The sequence below is a fragment of the Lycium ferocissimum genome, chromosome 6, assembly GCF_029784015.1.
Source record: "Lycium ferocissimum isolate CSIRO_LF1 chromosome 6, AGI_CSIRO_Lferr_CH_V1, whole genome shotgun sequence".
NCBI lineage: Eukaryota > Viridiplantae > Streptophyta > Magnoliopsida > Solanales > Solanaceae > Lycium > Lycium ferocissimum.
The window spans coordinates 51,892,029-51,905,732 of record NC_081347.1 but is presented as its reverse complement, the minus strand read 5'-3'; the positions used below and the strand labels follow the sequence as shown (position 1 = coordinate 51,905,732).

General features: G+C 37.5%; 1 protein-coding gene across 1 annotated transcript; it reads right to left on the bottom strand.

Annotated features, from left to right (window-relative positions):
- Window positions 1–406: 406 nt before the first annotated feature.
- LOC132059788 (protein SHORT HYPOCOTYL IN WHITE LIGHT 1) lies at window positions 407–7,243 on the bottom strand. Its single transcript, XM_059452570.1, has 4 exons — window positions 6,995–7,243; window positions 6,182–6,406; window positions 2,423–2,495; window positions 407–876 (listed from the first exon to the last, which is right to left on the bottom strand). Exons 1-4 carry the CDS (start codon window positions 7,136–7,138, stop codon window positions 740–742), a joined length of 579 nt encoding a protein of 192 aa, XP_059308553.1. The 5' UTR covers window positions 7,139–7,243; the 3' UTR covers window positions 407–739.
- Window positions 7,244–13,704: the final 6,461 nt, after the last annotated feature.

Below are 13,704 nucleotides of genomic sequence, written 5' to 3'. Positions count from 1 at the left end.
ATTGCTATTTTCAACCAATATAAGTACCGGATAACTTTGTCCATCAAGGCTTAGATCAAAAGAAATCACCAAACATTGTTTTTAGCTCTAGGGGGTTCTGAATCCTGATTTCCCGTGTTGACGTTTCTCTTGACAAGGTTTTAACTCAAGTTGCTAAAGCAGTGTTAAAACTGCTGCTATTTCCTTCTTGAAGAGAAAGATTGACATAACCGGTAAATAGATATGCTGCTTGACCATTTTAGCTAAGCATGTAATTCGCATATCAAAGTAAACTAAATCGCCTCATTTCTAGATCATGATATACACACAGGCGGATGTAGAGTACGTCTTATGGGTTCAGGGAACCAGTAGCTTTTGTCCATACCTCGTGTATATAATAAAAGATTCACTAAATATCTATAAATAATTTGACCGTAAACCCATTTATCATTGTATATTAATTTGAGGTTGCCATAGTAACCCATACATTTCAAATCCTAAATCCGACTCTAGATATACAACTCAATAGGAAGCAAAACTACAGCTTCATCAGTCATTTCAAAAGATGTGCCAAACCCAAATTGAAGCTACTCCCTATAAAATCTGCCAAAATCTTCAAACATGTAAAATTTACATAGCCAAATTAAGTCACTATTACTTACAGAACATTTTTAATGCTAATAACAGCTTTTGTTGTTTTTAAGGAATTAATGATATACCGTTAAAGATTAACCAGATGAAAGATATTGACTAGGCTCAATCATGCAACGGGTTGTGTTCTGCCATAGGAACTTCCACCACTGTTAAAATCTGAACCAGTAGACTGAAAGTAGGAAACAGCCGACCAGAGCACACGTAATAACAGAATTGCTACAAAGACAGCACCACCAAGTGTGCGGACCACATAGAAGGCAAAACCATCATGAACAGGCAGTAGTAGAGTTCAATTAAAGACCAACATTTTATCCACACAAGAGCGGCTGTTGATCTTTTTAACCGCTGCTAAGCATGCTCTAAATTAGAATAGAAGACATAAATTTGCTTTTTACAAAAACCTTAACTTGTGATGTGTAATCTGAAGCGGCTGAAGATTTTGGGCCATCAGTTAATGGGCCTTTGTTGGGTCATAAACAATGAAACAAGTGCTTTTTCAGAAACCGTCGACATCAAATAGAACTACAACATGGTTGCATCCAGAGATAACCTTGATTAATCTACAAGTAACTATCTAGTGGAAGAGTAAATTACTTATCGCCTAATGCTTGGGGACAAGATATTAACTTTTTTTTTTTTTTTTTCATCTTCCCATCTACTTCTTTCTCCCTGTTAGTACACAAAGCAGCACCAAGAATGCTTTTTCATGTTTAAAGATTGAATATAACAAAGTGCAAAGTAGTGGCAGAATTTACACGTGCACACACACCCGAAACAACAGACTAGTTATCACAGTAGATCACAAATACTCTCTGTCCAAAATATTAGTCCAACTTAGTTATCTTGCACTGACATTTTCTTTATTCTATTTCTCGCTGATTGGAGATGAGAACTTTTTAATTTATACTCCCTCGATTCTATTTTTTATACGAGGGTACTTGACCGGAATGGCGTTTAAGAAGTTAAATTTTATTTCTTCCGTTTCCCAAATCCTTGGTGGGCAGAGTCACTCGTACCTATGCTGGTGGGAGGTGATAGGTACTCGGTAGAACCCGAACGCCACCGTTACGGAAATAGAAGACGTTAAGTTTGACTTAGATGTTGTGTAAGTGGTGGAGAAGAAAATAATAATGCAGAGGTTGAAAGTTTGATAAAGAAAATATCAAAGTAAAAAAGTCGGAATAGCTTAACAAATTTGAATTCTTGAAAAGTCTCAAGATTGTATATAAATGGGATGGCATCAAATATTTGGGAAGTCCCAGATTGGAAATAGTATCATACAAATCGTGATGGAAGAGCAGTACTCTTCGCACAATTTTTGAACATGTATATTCAATTTACAAAATAAATCCAATCTAGTTGTGAAGTTGGTCTAATTGACCATCGACAAATGAAAAATGACAAACAAATAGGGCAGCAAAGAGTATCATAGCTTGTATATACATTAATTATATTTAGTACACATTCTAGATGCAAAGGACTTTCCATGACTCTGGATATTGGAAAACACAAAACAAAAGACCTAGATTTACACTTTTAATTTGTAAGGTTTATGTTTGACAAATTATAATGACCTCTTCTATATCCCATTCTTAGAATTGCATATCTGTTTCCTTTAATTAGTGGATTAAAGGCAGCTTGCATCCACAAAAGAAGCTTTAAAACAGATTTGTTAACCGGGCAAACCCATAAAACAAGCAACAAGCCATTACAGAGAGGGAGTGTGTGTGTGTGTGTGTGTGTCTAAGGTCCATTCAGGTAAAACATTTAGAAAATGACACGGCGGAGGAATATACCTCAAGAAATGCCTTCAAGATGGAGAGTGAAGCCAAAATTAGAACGCCATCAACTGCAAAAGAGACCTGCATTCCTCCAACAATGAGAAGAGATGGAAGAGATGATTCTGAACATAACTTATGTAAATAATCAACTAGAAGTTCCTTTATAAAAAATAAAAAAAATAAAAAAAATTATCAAAAAAAAAAAATCCACTAGAAGTTCGAAACTAAGCAAAACACTGCTAACCCAAAGATGGTTTTAAAAGAAAAGAAACATGGTATTATAGTTGGTGTGAACTGATTTGAAGTTTATGAAGGTGGATGGACTTATGTTGACATGAAAACAAAAATAAACTTAACTCAGAAAAGTAAGAAGAAGCATCATGCCAGCACATCAGGAGATGTGAGAACTACTACCGTGCAACTGGACAAGTAATTGAATTTGGTTAAACAATATTTTCCCTTTTAAGCAGGTGGTTAAAGAATGCATCTTAGTTGGGAAACCAAATAATATTCACGTGAGATTGTTGTTCATGCAAAGCTTCAAGTGAGAAAACATAAAAAGTGAGTTGCTGCGCCCAAAACCCTTTAACTAATTTACAGATGATGCAATACCCTGAGTACTAGTCTTAAAAGAATTTGCTACACGCATCTTTAATATAACAAACAGAAGCCCATTCCTTTTGGATAAAGGGTGTGTTCGGTATGACAGAAGTCATTCAGGAAAATGTTTTCAAAAAAATGACTTATTTTCTAGAAAATACTTTTCTACAAAATGTTTCTAGATGTTTGGTTGAAGGGTGAAAAAAAAGGAAATTTATTTTATGAAAGATATATAATAATATTAGCAAAGTGGATAGTGTTTTGGTGAAAATTTTGAGTAATGAAGAATGATAGTAATGTCTAATGTTGTTTAAAGTTGTGATATGGAGTTAAGAGTTATGATACTTGTCAATGAAATCGACTACCACCCATAAGTGAGGGAAGTCATTTTTTCTTGTGAAAATTTTCTCTGGAGAATATTTTTTGGAAACCAAACACCAGGAATGACTTATACTTTGAACAAATTTTTAGAATTTCTATCATACCAAACACACCAAATCCACAAAGAGCATGTTGAGTTATGATTTTTCTCAAGTCCTCATTCAAGAGCTGCTAGTGAATGCCTCAAGATATGCTGCTTTTCACCAAAGGAAGAAGACCACAGTAGTGCCCCAGAATACCTAATAAACAGTTATCTCTCAACCGTCCATAATGTCAGAGAAGGCCTTACTACCTATTATACCAAGGGTGATCCCGACGGGGGTTAATTTCATGAATGATCACTTAACTTTCACTTCTAATTGCACCAAATTCCCTAAACTATTTTTTGCGATAAAAAAGGTCACTCAATTTTACCTAAGTATCATGAAAGCCACTAAATTATTTTTAGTAACAAAAAAGTCAATCAACCTTACCTAAATATTACGAAAAGTCACCAGAAGGAAACATTTTCTACGATATTTAAGCATAGTTGAGTGACTTTTCGGTTAAAAGAGATAGATTATTAACTTCTGTAATACTTACATGGAGTGTAGCAAGAGTACCAGTCACCGCGTTGAATTCAAGGGGAGTGAAATCTAGAGATGAAGCTTGAAAGATGTTAAGGTGCAAGACTGCACACACTTAATTGGCATTGTTTCCAATTTAGTTAATACAAGTTTGACTTGCCATAAGTCTCGTCGCTGTTGTAATCATACGCAACTTTTGAAGGGCAATGACACTGTCCACAAGTATGAAAATGAATTGAAACTTGACAGGGGAAAGGGGATGTTGAAATGAGTCCATAGGAACTGAGCTGTCTGATTTGAAGTCTGTAGGGAGATAGGGTCCAATATGACATAGTGGCAAAAGCATGTCAACTCAATCATGTTAGGTTATTTATTCTATGACATATAAGAGGAGACATAATTATGACCGCCTACTAATCTTCTCTGTGAATGCCACCAGCAAGCTGCACAAAGTGAGCAATCTCGAGTGGCTTCTTCAAAACTTTGTCTAGCCTAGTTGAAGGAGTGGTTAAGGTCACTAACGAGCTAGGTTGTACTTTTCTTGAACCTTTTTGGTACTGACTTATAATGAATTTTATCATTACCTTTCAAAATAAAAGGGTCACTAACAAGCTAGGAAAATCTATGGGCGATGCACAATATTGGTACTAAAATTGGGCATTAGTATGTGTTTTGCAGGCTAAATTTTGTGAGTAAAAAGCTCTTCCATGTTTTAAACACTTGAGGCAACACTCTTATGATTCTCATGTGTTAATTTGTGAGCTTGGCCAGGGTTCAATCTTGAGAGAAGGATCAACTGGCTTAGAACTGTAGTTGAGGAGCACCATTATATTGTGTGAAAATGTTTTGTAATGCTACATGCTAAGTGCGGACAGTATATGACATGTGCACCAGAAGCAAGTCAAGGACTTAAGAATGACCTGCTATGGTGATGCATAAGTTGGTTCTGTTGACACAAGCACAAGGCCCAAGGCAATTGCACAAATTCAAGAATTGGAATACCCCTACTCGAGCAATGTTCAGTATCAAGAGGTGACCAGTGACCTTACAGATGCACATACACAACTTATGAGTTGCTAGCCAAGAGTATTCTAAATAGTCACGGTCAAAGCCTCAAGCACAAAATGAGCGCAAACCCCCCACTGAAGACGAGCTCTACCATGAGGTTGTCATTTCCATAGTCCAAGATGGATGCAATTGTTTTTTAGTACAAGACTAAGATGATGACTTTGTAGAGACTATGCTTAAGGCGCTTGGAAGCATGAGAGTATGCAGCTAATTTACTTTGAGCACACGACAGAGCACCAGGTTCTGCTAAGAAGGCTTGAGATGAGGATAGACTGGCTACTGGCTAGGGGTTTATGTGGCCACAACCGCAGATGGCCAATTTGTGTAAAAGGTGAAGAAAGCCATGTGAAGGGGATCGGGTGGTCTGTGGAACTGAAACAGAGATGCACCTACAGTTGAGAAACAGAAGTCAAAAGAACGAGCTACTTGAGAATTGACACCATTGCCTGTTACATCCCTCCACACACAAAGAAAAGAAAGTTTATCATTCAATCGGAACTAATGGCCGCCATACATCTACCAATAAATAAACAAAAAATGATGCCAAGTTTTTTAGCATCCTAACACAGTCAATTACTTAGTCACCTCCCAATCCAAGAAATATAGTTCTAAGTCCAGTAGAATAAGCAGCACTATAGCATATAGCATTATACTCGTGCTTTAGAAAGGACACCGATTCCGCAACAAAGTCATTTAGAATTTAATTCTCATATGAAATATCCTACTCCCTCCGTCCCAATTTATGTGACACTCTTTTCTTCTTAGTCAGTTCGAAAAAATGGCATCTTTCTATATTCAGTAACAATTTAACTTTAAACTTCCCATTTTACCCTTAGTAAGATAATTTCTAGCCAGAAAAGTTTCTATAGCTTGTTTTAGACCACAAATTTCAAAAGTCTTTCTTTTCTCTTAAATTCTGTGCCCATGCAAATACAACTCACATCAACCGGGACAAAGGGAGTATATGTTAGGGGCGTAAACTCGAACTCTACTCTATATAGTTGAAATGCAGAATCGTTATCACAAAAGATTATGTAGGACTCAACACCCTCTAACATAAAATCGTGGATCCACCAGTGCTATTTATATGCTCAATTATTCAGAACCATGAGTATACTACAAATAGATAAAGAAGAGACTTTGAAGATTTACAAGTTGTGGAGAAATGACGTCTGGCAGTATAGAACGAGTAGCTTTCCTAGCACGCTTGGAAACCTTCTTGAACATACTTTGCACAAACCTAATTAGCAAATCAATACTGCTCTCAGACTCCTCTTCCTCATCGCTCTCTTCTTCATCATCTTCCTCCACCAACTCATCATCTTCAAAATTCATTCTGTACATCCTTTCTGCTGCTTCTCCAATCGACCCATCAAACTAAACACCAAGAAAAACAGAAACCATAAAAGGGTTAGAACAAGAAGTTAAAAATAAAAAGATTTAATGGTCAAAAACACATTTGAACTATTGCTTTTTCCCGAGTTTCATACCGCAACTATCAATCGTTCCTTTTTCCTACCTGAACTATCACTTTTTCGCGAGTTTCACACCCTAACTATCAGTTGTCCCTTTTTCCTACCTGAACTACGCGAGTTTCATACTCCAACTATCAGTTGTTTCTTTTTCCTACTTGAACTATCATCATCTATGTATTAAAATATAGCTCGAGTTTAGGTATCTATTAAAACACACCTCGATATTTCCTACCAAAACTATCACCATGTGCGTTTTGATACATAGATGGGGATAGTTCGGGTAGGACAAGGGTACAACTGATAGTTGGGTGTGAAAATCGCGAAAAAGTGATAGTTCAAGTGTGTTTTTGCCATTATCTCTAACATTGAACGAACTCTAAACTCTAACAAAATTAAAGGCACCCAACTAAAGCAAATGAGTAGAGAGTCCACCCACAACCCCAAGACACAGTTAATTAATTGGAAAAGAAAAGAAAAAAAGAAATGCTACCTTGGCATAGCAAATGGTGAGTATGGGGTTTCTTTGGTGAAGCAAAGAGAGAGATAATGAGTGAAATCTTGGAGAAAGAGAACATGAAATTGAGGATAATTTGAAGGGAGATGGCGATATTGGCAGTAAGGCAGCTCCCGCCATTCAATATCTGATGAGATTGGTCGTTGGTTATGATTCTTGAGAATTTGATAAAGAGTGGAAATTCCTAACAAAAAGAAAAAAGAAAAAAGAAAAAAATGCTGGCCGCAGGCAAGAAGTGCTGCCTTTAGAACAAACAGTCAAAACTTGGAAAATGGAAAAACAGATTGGCTTTTTTTTTTTTCAGAAATTGCTGATTTTTTATTTTTTTTTTGTTGGGAAATTATCATTTTTTTTTATAACAGAAATTTTCATTATTAATACTCCATCCATATCAAATTATCTCTTGTGTTTCTCTAATTCGCTTGTTCGCAACAAATTTTGATATGAGGAAAATAAACTGTAACCACAACAAAATATGAAGAAACAAGATTTTTTTTTTTTGATAGAAACATTGGGGTACAATTCTGTTTATTCCTTGATTCTTCTCTCCTAGTTATATCTGTGATTCGAGGCAATGTAGTAGTATATTTCTCGAACGTAGGATGATTTGACCCTCCTTGTGATGTATTTGATGGCCAAGAACGTCGAACAACGATTTTAGGAAGGCATGATTTGATGCCTTGATCGCTTCGTGAATATCCCAGGAATTCATGGGATTTTCGAGATGTCTTCCCAAGAGAATATGTGTCCCTTTATATAGACATGAGCTAAGGTTTAGGGTAGATAAGTGTTATATCCCGTATTTTTGAACGTCGGATTATTTGTAAGCTGAGGTGGGGCCCACACGTTAAGATTTTTTTTTTTGGAACATGTGACAAGTTATATGAATCACATATGTAAAGTTAAACACAACTCATGAAGGACCCTTGGGCCAAAATCAAAGTGGAAGCCCTCCAAACCAATATTTTTAAGAAAACGTTTTCGGGTGAATTCCGACTTTGAGGGGCAAAAATGGTATTATAAGTTTGGAATTTGGAAAAATACCAAGAAATAGAAGTTGTAGATAATTGAATTAGCTTTCCAACCATAGGTCGTGGGATCCAAGGTGACGTCCGGGACAAGGAGATATGAACGTTTTAAGTCCGAAAGGTCGGTGGGCTAGGCCCAACTCGGCCCAACCGGGTTAGGCCCATGACCCATGTTATATAAGTGATATTTTAGCACTTCCCTCCTCATTTTCAGACCTGGAACAACCAGAAAATTCTGGAGATAGAGAGAAAAAAAGCCTTGGAGAAGAAAAATCAATTTTGACCAAAATCCGAGCCCCGAATCCCGAAGCCCATGAAGGAAAAGTGTTGTCTGTTGCGTTGTCTTCAATTTGAGTTAAAAATCAACCAAGGAGGAGGGTGATAACGTGGTGGCTGAATTCTTAAGGTATGGATAAGGCTCCTTTTCATTGCTAACAAGTTTATTTAACGTTTTAACGGATTAGAACGGAAAAATAGCGATATAAATTCGTCCGTTGGTATTGTGATGTAAAGGAAAGAAAAATGGTTAAGTTGGCATGAGAATCTATTGTTAAGTTGTTGTAGGAAATTATATGATTTTATTCTAGTTTTATGTAATTATGAAAATGAATTGTTAGGGTGCAAATTATGATTATTGTTGATGAGATTGGAAGATGAAAATATGTTATGAATACGTATGTTGAGGATTAGAAGTTTCGAGGAATTATGGTCTTGGTGGAAAATTTGTATATTTTGTATATCTTGTGAATATTTTGTAAAATGATATGGAATGATTTAGAATTGTATTGGAGTGATCTTGATTAGTAATGAATGTGAAAACATTGAGATTAGTTTGGAAATGTGAAGTTGGAATGAAAGTTGTTGAATTATGTAGTAAAGAGAACTATTTATGTTATAGTGCGTTTTATGATAATTGTTGGTGTTGTTGGATTGTTGGGTTGTTGTTGATATTTTGGGCCGAGATGATTCTCGGGGACGTTGAGTTTATAGGGGAAATGCTGCCCAAATTTCTGTAGACAAATAGTGAATTAAAGATTTGAATGCTAAAAGTCCACTATTGATAATTGGTAAACATGACCATTTGTAGATTTTGGAGAAAACAGGATTCGAATTTGGAGAAGCTTAAGAAGCGGAAAAGGTATGTAAGGCTTACCCTTTCTTTCTCTTGGCATGTCCTAGATATACTAGGCTTGAATTTGGACCTCGGGACAACTCTACTCTTCGGAATCACGTCCAAATTGCCCCTTTTTCTTTCAGTAGAATTGAATCAATTATGTTGCTAATGGTTGGAAAAGTTGTCTAAACATCTAGAACTTGAACAAATGGGACCCGACTACCTTAAAACTATCACGAATGATATTATGAAGTGTAAAATACGTAAATTGGGTACGCCACCTCATTTGACCCGAGGTGGGCCCACAATCCGAGACCTATGTATATTGTTCTATTTGCCTTATTTCCGTACGATAATTAATGGAAACCTTTGGCTAATGTTCCGAGTTTGTTGTAAGTATTTGGTAATTCGGATGTGAGTATTATTTAGGTTCGTATTCGGCATAAACGCTTCCGTACGAATGATCGATTTGAATATTTTGATATAAGCATTCGATATAAATTATTCGTATAAATATTACGATATAAGTATTCGGTATAAGCCTTCGATATGAGAATTTCGACATAATCAATACGTTATGAACATTTGGTATAAGTATTTTGACACGAGTATTCCGATATAAGTATTACTGGTTATAAGTATTCGGACGTGAGTCTTACGATGAGTATTTTGATATGAGCATTCTCTCGTAAGCCTTAATGTTCTTCATGTATACGATTTCGGATCGCTTGAAAAGTCCGAAGAGGTTTCTAGTATTTCAACGTTTATAACTTTCTCGATACCAGCTCTTAAGAACCCGAAACTTGTTTAAAAGCCTTGAATGTAGGTAAGTTGTACGTATTAAGTCGAGTCCGGTTTATGCGCGCATACGGTTTCTCACTACTGCGCTCGCATACGACCCAATGTATCTTTCACCGAGTCCCGGCCAGGTGTATGTTCTCGTGCGCACATCACCAGGTATGATTCATCGCGTCCAGGCGGGATATGTTATCGTGCGCTTTCTCTCGCATTGTTCACCGCGTCCCTCATAGGCGGGCCGGATCCGTTATATGTATATATATATCATGAGAATTGGGAGTAAGCGCCAGGATGACGCATGATGATTCTCGTCGCCGCGTCCCGTACTAGTAGGGCCGGGCACGTTATATGCATATATGATACATGATTTTGGCATATGATGATTCTGATACCGCGTCCCTCACCGAGGGCCGGGGCATGTTATATGTTTACATGATATATGATTCACCGCGTCCTCACCGAGACGGCACGTTATACGCTTTGCACGATATATATGATTTACCGCGTCCCTCACGGGGAGGGCCGGCACTCCATACGATATGTGATATATGATTCGACATGATGATCCGTGTCCGGAAAGCAAGTACGCGAGCATTTCCGTACGTCTCGGGGTTCCGTCTCGATATATGTTATCATCCGAACACTACGCACGCTCTCAGATCCGATATACGATATCATCCGAGCATTTCGGCGCTAGCTCGTATTCCGGTCCGATATAAGACATCCTCTGAGCATTCTGTACGCTCTGTATTCTGTCTGAAGTATGACATCATCTGAACATTCTGTATGTTCTGTATACCGCCGGATATATGACATCATCGGAGCATACGATACATTCTGTATTCCGTCTGACATACGATATTATCTGGGTATTCTGCATATCTCCAGTACTCCGTCCGATACGTGACGTCACCCGCACGCTCAGATTTTTGCACCTCTTCGATACGATCCGTGATTGTAAAATAAGCATTTTGGTACTGCTGACCTACTTACTTCGTACCTTTTTCGGCATATGAAATAGTATGTATGGATTGTGTCGAAAGGTAAGTGTACGTATTCTCGAGTAGTGTATGCACCCGTAGTTCCGTCTGTTTTCGGCCATAGTTCGTTTCTTTGTGTTGCGTGCCTTGCGTACATCAATACATATACCGTATCCACCCCCTTTCTTGGCTGCGTTTTATGCGGCAGGCCTCGTGGATATTTGTCGTTATTATAGAAGATGTTCCACGGGAGATGGCAAGCTCCATTTTCCCCGAGTGCCGCCGAGTCGAGTTTGTACGTTATGATTTACGGATCCGTGTTTGAGACTTTGAGACGGCGTCGTGGGTGTTGGTTGTCGGTTTGTGCGTCCCATCAGCCGATACGTTATATGTGTTGGTTACATTTGACTACGCAGTTTATGTAATTTGAAAGCAACGAAAATAATTATTTCGAAAGTTGTATTTTGTATTTTATCTTTATTAGAAAAAAAAATTATGTGCGTAATAAAAGTCTGTGGGTTCGCTCGGCTCCGGATGTGGGGTCGGGTGCCCATCACACCCTAGTAAGGTCGGGGTGTGACAATAAGCTTCCAAGAACCCTAACGGACCTTAGAGTTTGAAGATGTATTGAGCTCTTCTTATAGAATCCTATTTTAAATCCGATAAATTTTTGATGTCTACAAATGCCCCTACTTGAATTTTTGTCGGGATGTAGTCTTGCTATAACTCAAAGACGAGACTTGAAGTATCCATAAAAATGAGGCTTCCATCTTTCACCGCGAATTTGATTTGTCGGAGAGGAGATGAAAAGGCAGATTCGGTCCCACTGGGCGTGCCAACTTGTTTGCAACAAGTTTGGATATGCGGAAAATAAACTGCAACCACAAACAAAATATGAAGAAACGATACAAACAATACGGCAATTATGTTCATTCCCTTGATTCTTCACTCTTGAATTATCTCCATAATTGGACGGTTATTAGTAGAATATTTCTCGAATGTAGGATGACCTTCTTGTGGTGTATTTGTTCTCCAAGAATGTCAGACATTATGATAAAAGCAGTATTTGATGTCTTGATCTCTTGTGAATACCCATGAGTTTATCGGATATTCCAGATTTTTTTAAAGGAAATATATGTACCTCTATATAGATGTGAGCTAAGGTTTAGGGTAGAGTAGCCTCCAAGAAACCCGAAAGGACCTTAGCGTTTGAAGATGAATTAGACTCTTCTTTTAGAGTTCTATTTTAAATCCGATAAAATTTTCATGTCTACGACGCCTTTAAGAAAACATTAATTAGGATAGAAGTGTTTGTAATCTTCAAGACAATTACTATTAAGGATAAAATGGGAAAAAATTGATTTTATGTTGAACTTTAAAATGACAGGTATTATAAGACAAATATTTTTTGTAAGGACGACAAAGTTAACATGTATGTAATACACAACATCATGAATTAATAAAAGACGAGATTTTGTAAATATAGTCAACACAATTTGGATAAATTTTTCCATACATGTATATAATTAACAACAATAAGAACAACATACCAAGTGAAATTTCACAGGTAGGGTCTGGGGAGGGTAGAATGTATGCAGACCTTATCCCTACCTTGGGAGGGAGAAAGCTTGTTTCCGATAGACCCTCGGCTCAAAATAAAACAGTTCAAATAGGAAAAAGAAGCAGTAGCTATAACAAAACAGTATGCTAAGCGAAGAACAAGAACAGTAAATAATAACAAAAAACGAATGACAAGAAACCACAAGAGAAATACTACGACTACTAGCAAGAAATGATAAGCAAGATAACGCTCTACTACCTACTAACTTTCTTCCCTAATCGTGTCTCCACAACCTTTTATCTAAGGTCATGTCCTCGGTGAGCTGCACCTGTCATGTCCTATCTTATCATCTCTCCCCAATACTTCTTCGGCCTACCTCTACTTCTCCTGAAGCCATCCATAACTAACCTCTCACACATCTATGAGACTGAAGCATCCCTGCATCTCCTCTTCATATGCCCCAACCATCTCAACCTCGCTTTTCGCATCTTATCCTCTATCGAGGTCACTCTCACCTTGTCCCCGATAACTTTATTTCTAATCTTATCTCACTAATTGGAAGGAATTGAGGGCTCTTTATTTCCGTAACTTTCATCTTTTGAACGTAAGAGTTCTTGACTAGCCAACACTTCACCCCATACAACATAGTTGGTCTAACCACCAATCTATAGAACTTGCCTTTGAGTTTCCTTGGCACCTTCGTATCATACAAGACTCTGGATATGAGTATTCATTTCCTTCACCCCGCACCAATACGATATGTTACATCATTATCAATCTCTCCATTGTCTTGGATAATGGACTCAAGATACTAAAATCTTTCTTTCTTTTGGATGACATGAGTATCAAGTCTTACTTCCATGTCAGCCTCACACGTCATGCCACAGAACTTATACTCTAAGTATTCGGTCTTGGTCCTACTCAACCTGAACCTTTTATACTTTAGAGTATGTCTCTAGACCTCCAACTTAGCATTAACTCCCCTACTGGTCTCGTCAATCAGCACTAGGTTATCCGAAAATAACATACACCAAGGTACCTTTCCTTGGATAGGACGCATCAAATATTCGTTACAAAGGCAAATAAAAATGGGCTAATAGGTGATTGTTGGTGCAATTCCATCATGATTGGGAAGTGCTCCAAATCTCCTCCCACTTTCCTTACTTGGGTCTTGAATCCCTCTTACATGTCCTTAATTGCCCTAG